Source organism: Monodelphis domestica, chromosome 3 (genome assembly GCF_027887165.1).
Source record: "Monodelphis domestica isolate mMonDom1 chromosome 3, mMonDom1.pri, whole genome shotgun sequence".
Taxonomy (NCBI): Eukaryota; Metazoa; Chordata; class Mammalia; order Didelphimorphia; family Didelphidae; genus Monodelphis; species Monodelphis domestica.
Genome location: NC_077229.1, coordinates 325,229,401 through 325,246,227, shown reverse-complemented (window position 1 = coordinate 325,246,227; position 16,827 = coordinate 325,229,401). Strand labels below are relative to the sequence as shown.

The following is a 16,827-nucleotide window of genomic DNA, read 5'->3' as shown; positions in this document are numbered from 1 at the left end:
GGGAGTTTGGGGGGAGTTGATGTCAACTCAGCAGACATTTATTAAATGCCTACTGTGTGCCAGGCACTATGCTAAGGATTTTTTTAAATGGTGGGGAGTGCTGAAAACAGTTTTCTTCTTAAGGAGCTTGCTATCTAATGGAAAAGAACATGCAGACAACTATGTGTAAACCATATATATATATATATATATATATATATATATATATAATAAATTGGAGATTATCTCAGAGAGAAGTCATTAGCCTTAATTGGAGGGACTCAAAAAATGCTCTTGCATAAAATGGGATTTTGACTGAAGCTTGAAGGAGACCAAGAGATAGAGATGAGGAGGGAGAACATTCTAGTCATGGGAGATGGCAAATGAAAATGCATGTAGTTGAGAGGTGCCCTCAGATATGATCCTAGAAGTACCCTCTGTGGGGTACTTTTTGGCAGTTGATTTTGAAGTGTTGCAAGCACAGCTAAGGAATACTCCCCTACACCACCCCCAAAAGAAAATTTTTGCCTTGATTGGATTTGCTTGATTTTGCCTTGAAGCACTTGCCAAAGTCCTTGATTTTATCAATGAAAATGACATTGAAGAAGAGGCATTAATATTTGCTTTGCTACTGTACCCTAAGGACTATAGGATCTTTCCTTCTGGTTTGCTTTTGAAACCTCCCATATATGTTGTCTCCTGAATGACAACTCCTTAAGAATAGGAACTAGTACTTTGTACATAATACACATTTAATAAAAACTTTTCACTCATTTTGTAAGACTTATAGTTTGAGACACCCAGGAGGAAGTTGGATGTGAGATTGGAGGTCAAGAGAAAGGATAGGCCTTGATAATTAGTAGAATTAGACCATCAGCAGATAATGGAATACATGGGAACTAATTAGTTCTCTAAGTGAAAAAGAATAGAGGTAGAGGGAGAAAAGAAGAGATCTCTGGACAAAGTCTTGGAGAAAACTGGTGAAAAGGTGGGGCCGGGAAACTGACAAGAAATGGTCAGAAGGAAAAGAACCAAGAAAAAAGCAGCATTGTGAGAACCTAGAGAAAACAGAATTTCAAATTGACATTCTCAGAGACTACGGACAAGTCAAAACAAATGAGCACTGAGAAAAGTCCATTAGATTTGGGTGTGAGGAGATCATTGGTAACTTCAGAGGATGTAAGGTCTCCTTTGAAAGATGATGTGAAGTAATCCTAGAATGATCAGCATTTTAGTTTATATTTATTCTAATTAAAATAGGGAACAGCTGAAGCTTCCTTGAACCAGGAGAATGATGGTCATATCTGTGCTTGAGGAATATAAATTTGGTTAGAGAAAGGAAAGACTTGAGGTAGGGAGATCATTTAGGATTCTCTTACTGTAGTCGAGGTAAAAAAATTTAATGGCAGTTTTAATGATAGCTTGAACTACTATGATGGACTTATAAATGGATAAAAGGCCATAGACATCAAATATGTTTGGGAGGTAGTAGTAAGACTTGGCAACTGATTGGATATGAGAGGTACAGGAAAGCAGAGAGCCTTAGGGTAACAGCATAAACCCAAGTGACAAGAATAATTGTGATTCTGTTGGAAGAAATATGGAAATTATGCAAAGAACTGTTTAAAAGAAAACTAATGAGTTGTTTTGGATAGGTTGAATTTGAAATGCCTATGGACACCCAAGTCTATTTGTGGTATTCAGGCAGTTGAAAAAATGAAGCTCAGAAGAGAAATGAGGGGTAGATATATCAGATCATCTTTAGAGAGATAATAGTTGAAACCAGAGGAGATGAGATAAATGAAAGACAAGAAAAGAATTCCTAGTAGAGACAATGAGGTGGTTCACTGGATTGAGTACTAGCCCTGGAGTCAAAAAGATTTGAATTCAAATTCATCCTAAGACATTTAGAATGCATAGAGTTAAGAGATGGACTGTCAGGTACAAGGAATAGCAAAGGGACCTGTGTGACACTGAGTAGTTCATTTAACCTCTGTTTGCCTCAGTTTCCTCAACTGTAAAATAAGATTATAAAAACCTACTTCAAAGGAAGGCTTACGAAGATGATGGACTAGAAGCGAGGAAGCTCGAAACCACCATGAGAATTCCCTCCAGTCAATCTTAAAATAATGCCACAAAACAAATGCAGGAGTGAAAGAACCAACAAGGAGACAGAGTGAAACAACTTTCCAGAAGAGAAAAACCTAAAAGATAGGCGGAGAACATCTGGGGCACTGGGTTGATAGGAAAGCACACACAGCAAGAAGTAGTGAAGAGCAAGCCACGTACACCCCCCAACCCCACATCTCTTGTTCTAAGTTCAGGACCTAAGCCCTAGTCACCATCTAGATCCTGAGACTGTAGAAGTTTAACCAACCCACACCCCCTTAAAATTCCAAACCTGTAGTGAAGACTGGCATTCCAGCCCAGTCTGTGCTGAAGCAGCCTGATCTCTGTGGGCCCAGAGCAAAGCCAGGACTCACAGTCTGGGCCTGTGGCAAGGACATAGATCTCAGTTTGGAGTCCTTGGTAGACCCAAAGTGGGAGGACGGAGTGTGCTGATCCTTTTGCCAAAAACTCAAGGCAGAGCCCTAGGGCAAGACAATCCATTGTGTACCTTATGTAATCAAGCTCACAGTGGGACCAAAAACTTTACCCAAACCTGGGGGGAGAATTTTGGCTATCAGCAGTCTCAAGGGTTAAATGAATCGGCAGTGGCAGGTGGCTCTCAAAGCTCCCAGCCCTCAGGCCATCATACTATCATGGAAGAACTGAAACTGGTAGAAACCCAGAAATAAAGCTAAGGGTAGCATCAAGAAAGGACTGAAGTTTAAGAGGGTACCCTAACTTCCCAAAGAATAGAGCCTACCTATAAAAAAGTTGGGGAAATGATCAGGCAACAAAAAAAGCACCTAACTATAAAGAATTTGTATTGAGACAAAGAGCAAGATACAGATCCAGAAGGGGGACAGTGAAAGCAAAGCAAACATACAAAGTTCAAATGAAAAATATGAATCGGACACGGATTCTGGAAGAGGTCAAAAAGGACTTCAAAAACCAATTAAGAGAGGCAAAGGAAAAATGGGAAAGAGAAATGAAAGCAATTCAAGAAGAATTGAAAAAGGAGGCTCAAAAGCTGATGAAGGAAAATGAGGGCTTAAAAATTAGAATTGAACAATTAGAAGCTGATGATTTTATGAGAACATCAAGAAACAATAAAACAGGAGAATGAAAAAAACAGAAGAAAACATGAAATATGTCATTGAAGAAAAACTGACCTGGAAAATAAGTCCCAGGAGGGACAATTTAAGAATTAATGGACTACCTGAAAGCCATGATCAAAGAAGAGAAAAGCTTGGACATCATAATACAAGAAATTGCCAAAAAGAACTGCCCAGATATTCTTGAACAAGAAAATAAAATAGAAATTGAAAGAGTCTACAGATCATCTCCAGAAAGAAATCCTCAAATGACAACTTCCAGGAACATAGCTAAATTCAAAAGCACCCAAGCCAAGGAGAAAAAACTACAACACAGCCAGAAAGAAACAATTCAAATACCAATACCACGAAGATGCAATCAGGAATTAGCAGCTTCCACCTTAAAGAATTGAAAAGCATGGAATATTATATTCAGGAAGGCAAAAGATCTAGATTTACAACCCAGAGTCACTTATCCAGCAAATCTGAGTATACTCTTTCCGGGGGGGGGGGGGGGGGGATGGTTATTCAATAAGATAGAAGATTTTCAAGCATTCCTGAGGAAAAAAACCAGACCTAAACAAAGAATTTGGAGTTTAAACGCAAGACTCAGGAGAAGCCTAAAAAGGTAAATAAGAAAAAGAAAATTTAAGGGATTCAATAAGGTCAAACTATGGATTCCTACATGGAAAGAGGGGATCTGTGATTTTACTTTTAAAACCCTTACCTTCCATCTTAGAATCAATACTGTGTATTGGTAGTGAATCAGAAGAGAGCAGTAAGGGCTAGGCAGTAGGAGTTAAAAGACTTACCCAAGGCCAGATAGGTAAGAAGTGTCTTGAGGCCAGATTTTAATCTAGGACCCTCCATTACTAGGCCTGGCTTTCAATCCACTGAGCCCCCCAGCTACCCCTAGGATCCGTAATTCTTAAATATTAATCTTAGTAGTAGAGCAGACAGGAGTATACTTTAGAGTGTGGGGAAATACGCTGATGATGATAATATGATATGCCCCTCTCCCAAAATCAAGGGGTGAAAAAGGATTGCACTGAGAAAAAAGGGATGGAAAAAGATGTAATGGGTTAAATTATATAATATAAAGAGGTACGGAAAAATTATTACCTGGAAGGGGAGGATAAGGGTGGTGACAAGCAATGCTTAAACTTTATTCTAATCATAACTGGCTCAGAGAGGGAACACCTGTATTCATTGGGGTATATATAGAATTCTATCTTACCCTACAGAGAAGTAGAAGGGGAATAAGACAAGTATTGGTTGGAGGGAGGGGGAAATGGGGAGGGGAGGTGATATAAAGGAAAATAGTATTGAGGAGAACAGAGTGAAGGGAAGAGAGCAGGACCAACGGGGGAAAATAAGTTGGAGGGCAATACCTAGTAATCATAACAGTGAATGTGAATGGGATGTAATTACCCATAAAATGGAAGTGGATAGTAGAATGGATTAATGATTAAGAACCAGAATCCTACTATATGTTGTTTACAAGAAACACATTTGAGGGGGCAGCTGGGTAGCTCAGTGGATTAAGAGCCAGGCCTAGAGACGAGAGGTCCCAGGTTCAAATCTGGCCTCAGAAACTTCCCAGCTGTGTGACCCTGGGCAAGTCACTTGACCCCCATTGCCTAGCCCTTACCACTCTTCTGCCTTGGAGCCAATACACAGTATTGACTCCAAGGTGGAAGGTAAGGGTTTAAAAAAAAAAAAACATTTGAGGCAGGGTAACACACAGAGTAAAAGGAAAAGGCTAGAACAGAATTTATTATGCATCATCTAGATTTTTAAAAGCAGGAATAGCAATCATGATCACAAAGCTAAAGCAAAGATTGACTTAATTAAGAGATAAGGCAGGAAATTACATCTTCCTAAAAGATGCTATAAACAATGAAGTAATATCAATACTAAACATATAAGGAGCTTAAGGAGGAAATAAAAGTAAAACTGTACTAGTGAGGGACTTCAATCTTCCCCTATCAGAACTAAATAAATCAAATCAAAAAAATAAGTAAAGAAATAAGAGATGTGAATGAAATTTTAGAAAAAATTAAAGTTAATAGATAGCCAGAGAAAAAGGAATAAATCTTTTTAGCAGCACATGGCACATCTTCAATGATTGACAATGTACTAGGGCATAAAAACATTGCAAGCAAATGTAGAAATGCAGAAATGATAACTGTAACCTTTTAAGATCATAATGTGATAAAAATTATAATTAGCAAGGGTTCTTGGAGAGGCAAATTAAGAATTAACTGGATGAAACATGTAAAACCCAGTGGAACTGCTCCTTAAATGTATGAGGGGGTAGGAGCAGGGGAGGGAAAGAACATGAATTATGTAACTATGGAAAAATATTCTAAATCAATTAAATAAAACTTTTCAAATTAAAAAAAATTAATTAGAAAATAAATTCTCTAACTCTTCAAAACTGGTGGTTTAAAGAACAAATCATAGAAACAAAACATAAAAACAATTTATTGAAGAGAATGATGGTGAGGAGATAACATATCAAAATTTATAGGATATAGCCAAAGCAGTCCGGGGGGTGGGGGATTTATATCCCTGAGTGCCAATATCAATAAAATAGAGAAAGAGGAGATCAATTAATTGGGAATAAGACTTAAAAAAAAAACTAGGAAAAGAACAAGTTGAAAATCCCTAGACAAAGACTAAATTGAAAATCCTGAAAATCAAAGGAAAAATTAATAAAATTGAACATAAAAGAACTGTTTAATGAATAAATAAGACTAGAAGCTGGTTCTTTTTTGGGGGGAACTATAAAATAGATAAAGGATTGCTTAATTTAAAAAAAGAAGAGAATCAAATTATCAGTACCAAAAATGAAAAGAGAGGTTTTACTTCTAATGGAGAGGTAATTATTAGGAACTATTTTGGCCAATGATGTGATAATAAATACTATAATCTAGGTGAAATGAATCAATATTTACAAAAGTATAAATTGCCTAGATTAACAAAAGAAAGAATAGAATACTTAAGTAATCCCATTTCAGAAAAAGAAAAATTGAGCAAACCATCGATGCACTCCCTGGAAAAAATCCCCTGGGCCAGATGGATTCACAAGTGAATTCCATCAAATATTTAAAGAACAACTAATCCCAGTATTCTACAAACTATTTGACAAAATAAAGAAAGGGTCTTACCAAATTTTGAACTAATACCTAAGTCAGGCAGACAAAAAACAGAAGTAAAAAAACTACAGGTCAATCACCTTAAGGAAAATAGATGCAAAAATCTTAAAATACTAGCAAAGAGACTCTACAGTAAGTCATCATAAGGATTATTTACCATGACCAGGTGGGATTTATACCAGAAATGCAAGGCTGGCTTAATATTAGGAAAACCATTAATAAAAATTAAATTATACTTCTAATAAAAATTCTGTATTTTATGAGGTTTATTAGGGATTATTAGAAATCAAGGAATAAAGAAGATATAAAATAAAAACCACGTGCCCATGGCTGATTAGCCCATTTAAAATCCCCACACTTAGCTTACCTTACCACTTGATACATCATTGGAAAGGAAAAGAGAGCATGGGAGACGTTACTGCCAGTTAAGTGCCAATTGTGATCTCGCCAATGTGGAGACTCAGGGGAGATTATAGGGAATTGTGGGAAATACCAAGGACTTCTGGGGAATGAAGTCCAGGGTTCAAAATCTCCATTTTTACACATCTACATAATTGACCATATCAATAATCAAACTAACAAATCACATGATTATCTCAACAAATGCAGATAAAGCCTTTTACAAACTCTTATCATCCATTCCTATTAAAAACAAGTATAAGAATAGAAGGACATTTCCTCAGAACAATAAGTAGTAGTTATTTAAAACCATCAGCAAGTATCTGCAATGGAGATAACTTAGAAGCCTTCCCATTAAGATCAGGGGTGAAGCAAAGATGCCCATTATCACCACTATTATTTAATACTATACTAGAAATGCTGGCTTTAGTGATTAGAAAAGAAAAAAATTGAAGGAATTAAAGTAGGCAATGATGAAAACTAAACTCACTCTTCTTGTAGATGATATGATTGTATACTTTGAGAATCTTAGAAAATCAACTAAAAAGCTATTGGAAATAATAACTTCAGTAAAGTTGTGGGATACAAATTAAACCCACATAAATCATCAGTATTTCTATATATTTCCAACAAAAGTCAGCAACAAGAATTATTAGAAAGAGAAACTCCATTTAAAATCACTGTAGACTAAGATTTGGGAATCTGCCCAAACACAGGAATTATATAAACACAATTATAAAACACCCTATACAAATAAAATCAGATCTAAATAATTGGAAAAACATTAATTAATTGCTCATGGGTAGGATGAACTAATTGTATAAAAATGACAATCCTACCTAAATTTACTTATTCAGTGCCATACCTATCAAACTATTAAAAAAACTGTTTTAGAGAATTAGAAAAAAAACATTCATCTGGGAGAACAAAAGATCAAGAATAAGGGAACTAATGGAAAAAAATGTGAAGGATGGGGGCCTAGCAGTACCAGATCTTAAACTGTACAAAGCAGTATGGTACTGACTAAGAGATAGAAGGGTGGATGGGTGGATCAATGAAATAGACTAGGGGTGAATAACCTCAGCAATCTTGTATTTGATAAGCCCCCAAATCCCAGCTTTGGGAATAAGAACCCACTATTTTACAAAAACTTCTGGGAAAATCAGAAAATGGTATGGCAGAAATTAGGTTTAGATAAGTATCTCACCTTATACCAAGATAAGTTCAAAATGTATATATAATTTGAACATGAAGTGATATTACAAGTAAATTAGGTGAACAAGGAATAGTATAGTATACCTGTCAGATCTACAGGGAAGGAAAGAATTTTAAGACCAAGCAAGATATAAAATGAATAATTTTAATTATATTCAATTAAAAAGGTTTTGTACAACCAAAATCAATGCAACCAAAATTAGAAGGGAAACAACAAATTCTCTGACAAAGGTCTACTTTCTCAAATGTCCAAAGAACTAAGTAAATTTTTATAATAAATCATTCCCCAGTTGTCAATTGGTCAAGGGATATGAATAGGCATTTTTCAGACAATGAATTCAAAACTATCAATAATCATTTGAGAAAGTGTCCTAAATCCCTCCTGATTAGAAAAATGTAAATCAAACAGCTGTTAGGTACCACTTCACACCTAGCAAATTGACCAATATGACAAAGGAAAATAATAAATGCTGGAGGGGATGTGGCAAAATTGGGATACTAATGCTTTGCTGGTGGCATTGTGAATTGATTCAACCATTCTGGAAGGCAATTTGGAATTATTTTCAATGGGATTTAAAAGAATGCATGTCCTTTGAGGCGGCACTATTGGGTTTGTATCCCAAAGAGTTTTTTTTTTTTAAACAAGAAAGGTTCTATTTGTACAAAAATATTTATAGCTGTACTTATTCTGGTGTCAAAAAATTGGAAAATGAGGGAATGTCCTTCAATTGGCGACTGGATGAACAAACTGTGGCATATGGCAGTGAACAAATACTATTGTGCTATAAGGAATGATGAACTGCTTGATTTCTATAAGTCTGGAAAGATCATCATAAACTTATGATCTTGAGCAAAATGAGCAGAACTAGGAGAACATCATACACAGTAACTAAAACATTGTGGGTTGATCAAATGTTTTTGCTACTAACAGCAATGCAGTAATCCAGGGCAATTCTGAGGGACTTCTGAGAAAGAATACTATCCACATCTAAGAACTGTGGTAGTAGAAATTCAGAAGAAAATCTGATTTATGACTTGTTTATATGGGTATATGATTTAGAGTTTTAGTTTTTTAAAATTACTCTATTACAAAAATGAATAATTTGGAAATAGGATTTGAGTGATAGTACTTGTCGGCTTTGGGAGGGAGACAAGAATCATGTAACCATGCAAAAAAATTAAAAATTAAGTTAAACATCTGCCTTACAAGGTTATCATGATCAAATTAGAAAATATTTGTAAAGCACTTAGAACAATGTCTGGTACATAATATGCACTACACAAATGGCTTTTCCCTTTCCCTTCCCTTGTATTATGCCATTCAAAGCTATATGATGACTTCATTAAGCATTTATTTTGTGCCTGGTAATATGCTTGGTGCTAGAGATACAAAGAAAGACATTCTCACTATGCACTACTTTTCATCCTATTCGTGTGCAAAATTATTAATATACTTCTTGTCCTATTCCATTATGTTTGCTCTCAATCTCAAAAGGCCCCCCACTCCAATTTAGTACATCTGTTTTGGCAGAGGAAGGGTGACTTTTGTGGATTGATGAAAGAGATAGAAAAGGAAACATCACTGTGATATGAAATGAGGAAGTTGGGAGAAGCGGGAGCAAACTCTTGGTAAATGACCTCATTTTCTTTAGTAAAGTATGAGGAAAAATCCTCACCTGAGTAAAAGGTGAGGGGATGTCATGGAAGGTTTGAAGAGGGTTTGGAATAGCCACTGTATTAAGCACAACAGTGGATCACTGGAAGAGAGATGTAAAGGTTTGGAATAGCTACTTTGATGGGTAAGATAGTTCATCAGTTAGGGAATTATAAAAGTATTGCCTTTCTTCGGTCTAAAGATTCCATTCAAAATTATGTTACATAAACTTTTACTGAATCTAGTTAACGCTCAAGATTTAATCACACACAGTTCAGCAATCTATAAATAGGAACAAAGACCAAGTATCATAAATAGGAACAAAGACCATGTATGAGAATGAACTGAGGCTGAGACTTTGTGAGTCATGATTAGTAGGGTAAGAGGGATATGGAATGTAAAGTAAAACTGACTCACCAATGGGAAGGAAAGAGAAGATGTAGGCAGTGTAGCAATAATGACCTGGGAAAGAACTCATCTGTTTGGATGGAAAATAGGGTTGTCAGTCATAAGGCAGGGGAAATGACATAATGATAAAATATTATGATTAGATAAAATAATTTTGGAGTTCATGAACATGGAAGTGGAACATTTATATAAGGAATGGCAAGATCAAGAGTATCTTCAAGTGTGACAGAGGTGTTGAGGTAGAATAGATCATGGGAAAAAACTTACATTGAGGTCTTCAAGTATGAGGGGAGGAGCTGGAGTGCCAATGAAGGTGGTGAGAAAGACAAGTGTTTGGAGCATCCATAGATTACAACTACTACGACAGTGGCTTTTTAAAAGAAATCCCAGCATACTTTCAAGGATACAAATAATAATATATCCAATAATTTCTTTTAAAAGGCTTATAAGCCTCCAATAATGAGTATAGAGTAAGTCATGCTATAGTCCTGAAAATGCCTTTAAAGAAATACTAAAGTGGTTGAGTGATTAATGCAGTAAAGAGAAAGCTAATATGTGACTCTAAAGTAGACTTTATATATTATGAAAAGTAGGTTAAATGACTTATTAGTGTAAGAGTTAAAATTAGTTTCTCTCTGTCAAGGAGTATTATATTTTATGAGGTTTATTAAAGGTTAAGGATTAAAGAAAATACAGAATAAGAAAGCACTAACGTGTTAGGTGGGCCAAAAGGCCCATTTAACCTAACCTGCATCATGAAAGAGACGCGTCTGCTTGGAAGCGGAAATAGGAAAGAAACCCCAGTAGCCTTTACAAGCCAGGTTAAATACCCCATCTCACTCTCAGCCCAGGTGAGGTTACAAGGCATTTTGGGAAGTGAGCAAGGACTTTTGGGAAATGGAGACCCTGGTTCAAATCTCCATTTTTACAATTCTCCATGTGATCATTTTTGGGGAAAAAAGCATTCCCCCCCCCCAAAAGGATCATAAAAACATAATCAACTTAAAGATTACAATAATTTGAGGATAAGAGAAAAAAAAGGACACATTGACAAAAAGCCAGTTAGGGGGCAGTCCCCTTTGGCATAAGAGTGTACGTTCAAAATAAATGTTCAATCAACTACACCCAAAGTTCATTCTTGTGCAGCTTGTGGTCTGGAGGCTTCTTCATGGTGTCTTCTCCAACAGTTCAGCTTCTGGATTCAGAGAGGTAGCATCTTTCTTTACCTAAAATTCTTCTCAAAAGGAATTTAAACTTTGTAATTTAAATAATATTTTTTACATTTCCCCGTGTTGTGGGTGATTGAAAAACACAGGATCACTTAGGTATGCATGGCTGAGGTACGAGGCCTATGAATCAATTGGAAAGAGATATTAAAAGGATATCAGAAAAATCCAAATAAAAAAGAAAAATTTCTGGATGAAAATATAGACTATCAAAGTCTTATGTGTAAAAATTCTAAGTAAAGGAAAATTAAATCTATAACAGGTCCTTGAATCAGGGCCCAATCAAAATGATCTAAGCAATGATGCATTTACCCAGTCAGTAGCCAGGACTACAGAAAGTTACCACACTATGAAAGATAGAAAAGGGACCAGATTATATAAGGAACCAGGGAGGAGCCAAGGTATTTTGGGAAGTGAGCAAGGACTTCTGGGAAATGGAGTCCCTGGTTCAAGTCTCCATTTTTACATTAGAGAAGGACACTAAGAGTGATTAAATGTTGAGAGTAGACTGTCAAGGAAAAATTTTTAATTTCAGTCGTTAAAAAGTGCTTGAAAAATAAGATACTTTTTATGACTGACTGAACCGATTCATAGGAATAGGATTATAGTTATGAGACTAGAAAGAAGCTTATAGGTCATTGAGTCTAATCCTATCATTCTAAAGATGAGGAAGCTGAAACCCAAAGAAGTTAAATGAGTTGCCCAGAGTTGCCAAGGTAGTAAGTGGCATAATCTGAATTTGAACCTAGGCCTCCTGGCTCCCAAACCTAGCATTCTTTCCATTATATTACCCTGCCTAAACATACCTTTGTGGTCTTAATTACCTTCTCTAACCTGAATTATATACTAACTCTTATGTCTTAACTATGTTATTTTTGTTTTGCAGGTCAGTTTGCTGAAAATGAAACCAATGAGGTTAATTTTAGAGAAATTCCATCACATGTGCTATCAAAAGTATGCATGTATTTTACCTACAAGGTTCGCTACACTAACAGCTCTACAGAGATTCCTGAATTCCCAATTGCACCTGAAATTGCACTGGAATTGCTGATGGCTGCGAACTTCCTAGATTGTTAAATAAAATAAATTATAATAAACTGTTAACTTTTTCAGTATTTAATACCTGTAGTTCAGTTAGTAACTTTTTTCATATAGCATGTTGTGTGTGGTGGGGGGGTGGTTGAGAACTGTAACGTTCATTGCAAAGCAGATACCTTCAGTCCTTTCTTTTGCATAGCAATCAGAGTTTAAATTTGTTTTGCAACTTAAATAAAGACATTTTCACTAAATGAGAAATAAATATGCCAATTATTAGATGGCTATGCCTTATCCTTTAGATGTGGTTTTAAATATTAGAACAATGATTATAAGTAAGTACTGAAATTTAGGCAAATACTACAGGTTTATACTGGCTAAGTATTTTTAGGGTTTTGGGCTCTTTTTGGACAGGTAGGTGTTCACTTGAACCTACCATATCATAGTTGTCTAGCATTATTAGTTTATGCAACTATTTTGCATTGTCAACTTCTGTTTATAAATATGGCTTGGCCAAAACGTTAATTTTTTTAATAACTCAAATACATAAGAATTGATCTTATGTGTCTTTTGATAAACTGTAGTTGTGTTAGCACATCAAAGTATATCTGCTTATCTGTTTTTGTCGTACAACTTAAGTGGTATCTTTCTTTTAAGATCATTATGGAAGATTGTTGGATATAGCTTTTGCAATAGTGAATTTTTAAGAACTTTAGCCAAGTTGTCAATAAGTAACCACAGTACAAGATAACTTTGGCTCTGAAAACTTGGGGATAGTCATACGATATCCTTTTTTGAACAATCCAAAGTACTGTACTTAATCATCTAGCTAAGAAAGCTTCCTTTGCTTACTTTTCACTTACATTAATAAAAGCGCTACTTAAAGATCATGGCAAAATTTGTCCAACCCCTCTCCCCCCATCACAAAAAAAAAGGAAAAACCTAGAATTGAACAACAAAAAAAGCAATCAAAGTAATCTTTATGGGATTTGATATGTGGAATACATGGTAAGAGCCTGGCATAGACCCATTAAAAATGGGTTGTGAGATGTTTTATTTGTGGTCAAATCATGTCTTCTTTGTATGTAGTGGCCATATATAGAGTATTACTGATATTAAGAAATAAAGCCTATACATAACAAGGATGATACTCTGATGACTACAGTAGTGTAATAGGACTTTTACTTAGTTAAAATAAACATTACTTTAACCTTTAGGATTATGAAGGGCAAATAGAAATTTCAGTCAGGGTACTTCTTTCCTAGGTATGGAGTTGAGAACACGAAGGTTGAATTTCAGCTTCCTACTTTTCAAATAGCAGAGAATTAGTTATACAAGTGTAAATTTAAATTCAGGTGATTTATTTTGGTTCACTACACAAAGCACCAGGAAAAAATAATTCATCATCAAACCTAAACATTTTCTTCTTAATCTTGATTGGAAGCAATTGCATCTGTTTTAGTAATCCTTAAGACAAACTGGTTCATATACACAGTAATGCGGTATTTACTAGTATTTGCTTATCAAGTGCAGGGATTTTTGATGCTAGATGGTGACAAAAATACTAATTATGTACAGATATGATGATCTTATAGGTCAAGATGATAGCAGAAACTACATTTCTAATAGGCTCTGTCCTAGTAGGTTACCTTTTTAATTCATGGCTACATTTGAACCCATCATAAAATCCTAAAATTGATGTCCACAATTCAGTGTGACTAGAATTCAGCTAAGGAGGCATTGTGTATTTCAAAATTGGTGGTATGGTATGATAAGTGAGAAAATATTGAGGTATTTTGTATTACATACGTAGTCTGGCCTTGTTTTCAAAAGTACTGCATCCCCCATTCATGGTTTTTATCCTCACATTAGGCATTTTTAATCATATTCATCTAATACCCCAAATGATTAGGTACTTATTTGATTAAAGAGATTCTAATTGTTGATATATTCAAATCTATAATTATTTCTGAAATCAATATTAGCTTCATTTTTAAATTCCATTTAAAATTTTGCCATACTCCCTTTCCTACATTGTAGCATTTGAAGCACATAGGATTCTATTATAAAATCCTTTACAGCAACATCTGCTTATGTTCATTGTCCCTTGAATATCTAAATTATATATATTTAGTTTGTGGGTTTAAGTGTGTTTTTTGTGTAGAAATCAGTGAACAATATGGGTGGTGGAATCTAAGTATAAATACTATTGGAAAATGTAATAAGCAGTTAGTTCAACACAAAAGACAGCATAGTATAGAGTGCATGGAGAATTATCAATGCCAGGAAGATCTGGGTTCAAAACCCACGTTTTTCCCATAATGGCTATGTAACCTGGGACAAGTCACAATCTCTGCCCTAGGCTATTCTACTCTCAGACTATAAATTGTAGAGAAAGTGCCAACCTTCATTGGTAGAGAGGAATTTCCTTAACTGGAAGTTCTCTTACCAACAAAATCCCAGCTCCCATTCCTGATGAAAGTTCAGTTCATGCAGGTGGATAGATTGTGTTCCCTAAGGGTGTATACATTTTAACCTTTTAAGTTTTAACTTTATGACTATCAAAAGTCATATTACATGTTTTTTAAATGCTTCTATTTAAAATGGTCAACTAATTCCAGAAATATGTCCGGAAAGAAGTAGAAAATCTTAGAAATTTAATAGCAGCTTAAGTTAACAGGTACAAATTGTTTCATTTCTATCTATACACTGTGATGCTTTGCTCAAATTGTCCATATCCAATTTTGAAGTTGGAATAGAAAATTTTAATGCTTGCTAATCATTGTAGGGGCAGTTGATTTGGGAATTTTATTTGACATGTATAAATCTAGTTTAATTTTAGACCACACAGCTTTGTAACTTGTTATGACTAAATTAAACTGATTTATAAAGAACCTAATGGTTTGTTAATTTGGACAAATAAAGATCTGGATCACTGAGAGATCAAAGGGTATGGTGAAAAGAGCCCTGGAATGGAAGACATTTTCTAGGAAGCAGTCAGCTTTGGACAGTTTCTTGACGTGGTAATGATGTTTATTAATAAGGTTACTATGCCCTTTGTAAGATGGTGATACTCCCTCCCCCACAACCTATATACTCCATGCCTTTATTTCTTCAGTAAACAAGCCATTAGGTTCAATGTGTATATATGTCATGCTACATGTATGTAAATCCAAATGTGTAGTAGTATACTTTAGTTTTTATTTTGATCATTTGAAAGTGACATAGAGTGGACCTCATTTGTGAAGCCCCAATGCACCCCTGTTGCTGCATCTTCATAACTAGACATTAAATTTCCTAGATATATTAAAGTGTAAAATCCTTAGAACAGTTTTGTTTACTGTGTTCCAGTTTCAACTCCATGTGTAACAGTTAACTTCATCCTGTTATCATTAGTCACTGCACTGTAAAGGGATGCTGGGTGCATGCTCTTTCACACTGTTACTTGTATGTTTAGCTGTAAACTAATTTTTCCTTTTCAATTTAGCAGCTAATCTATTCTTTTGTAACAAATCAGACAGATTAGTCCCCACCTCTCCCATTCTATGTGCCTCTAATTGAAAGCAAAAAGATTAAAAAGTGTATAATTCTAGATCCTCACTTCAGTCTCCATTTACCTACTGCTTTTTCCCCTTAACACCACCACCCCTTCATAACGGGGAATATTAAAATGTGCTTGGAAACAGAACCATCTAAATTACCCTATTTTATGTATCCAAGAGCTTTGTGTATTTATCAAAAATAATGTTTATCAGGGTTTTATTTTATAGGGACAAATAAGCCACAAAGTACATCTGAATTAGATTTCTTTTTCTCCTTAAAACATCCTATTGATGGCAACCCATACTAATCTGTGAACTTGTGTTACACTTGATTAAGACATTTTGTATGCTGAAGACCTCTCTATGACAGGGTGTTAATTCTTAAGTTATGATTTATAATTATTTAGAGAAGCTTGTGTGGATGATCTGGTTAAGAAAGCCAAGAGAAAATACAAATGCAGGTAACTTTTTATTCAATAAAGATCTTTTAAAACCATACAGTTTTAATGAGAGTCTACTTGTATATCTTGGAATAAACGTAGATTCAATTTGACAAATATTGTGCCCAAAGTATACATTACATAATTTTTTTAAAACCCTCACCTTTTGTCTTAGAATCAGTACTACTGTGTATGGATTAGTTCTAAGGCCGAGGTGCAATAAGGGCTATGCAATGAGGGTTAAGTGACTTGCCCAGGGTCACACAGCTAGGAAGTGTCTAAAGCCGGTTTTGAACCCAGGACCTCCCATCTCTAGGCCTGGCTTTCAGTCCACTGAGCCATCTAGCTGCCCCCACATTATACCTTTTTAAGTAAAAGTTTTAGGAAGTCCTATCCTTAAGGAACTTAGTGTTATGTGTATACTAACATGTAACTACCTACTCATCAAGGTGTAGCATGTTATAAATGTCAGACAAGACTTATAGAATTAATTGCCTCTTGGTTCATTGACCATTTAATTTTTTTTTTAATGCTAGAACTATTTGTAGTAGCAAGATTTTGATTTCAC

General features: G+C 35.2%; 1 protein-coding gene across 4 annotated transcripts in view; it reads left to right on the top strand.

Annotated features, from left to right (window-relative positions):
- The window catches only part of ELOC (elongin C), a 90,155-nt gene extending 73,840 nt beyond the window's left edge, over positions 1–16,315 (top strand). For all 4 annotated transcript variants that reach the window (XM_007486949.3, XM_007486950.3, XM_007486948.2 and 1 more), the window contains exon 4: positions 12,129–16,315. In XM_007486949.3, the coding sequence (XP_007487011.1) occupies positions 12,129–12,319 (191 nt within the window). In that variant the 3' untranslated portion in view covers positions 12,320–16,315. The remainder of the gene's footprint in view (positions 1–12,128) is intronic.
- Positions 16,316–16,827: the final 512 nt, after the last annotated feature.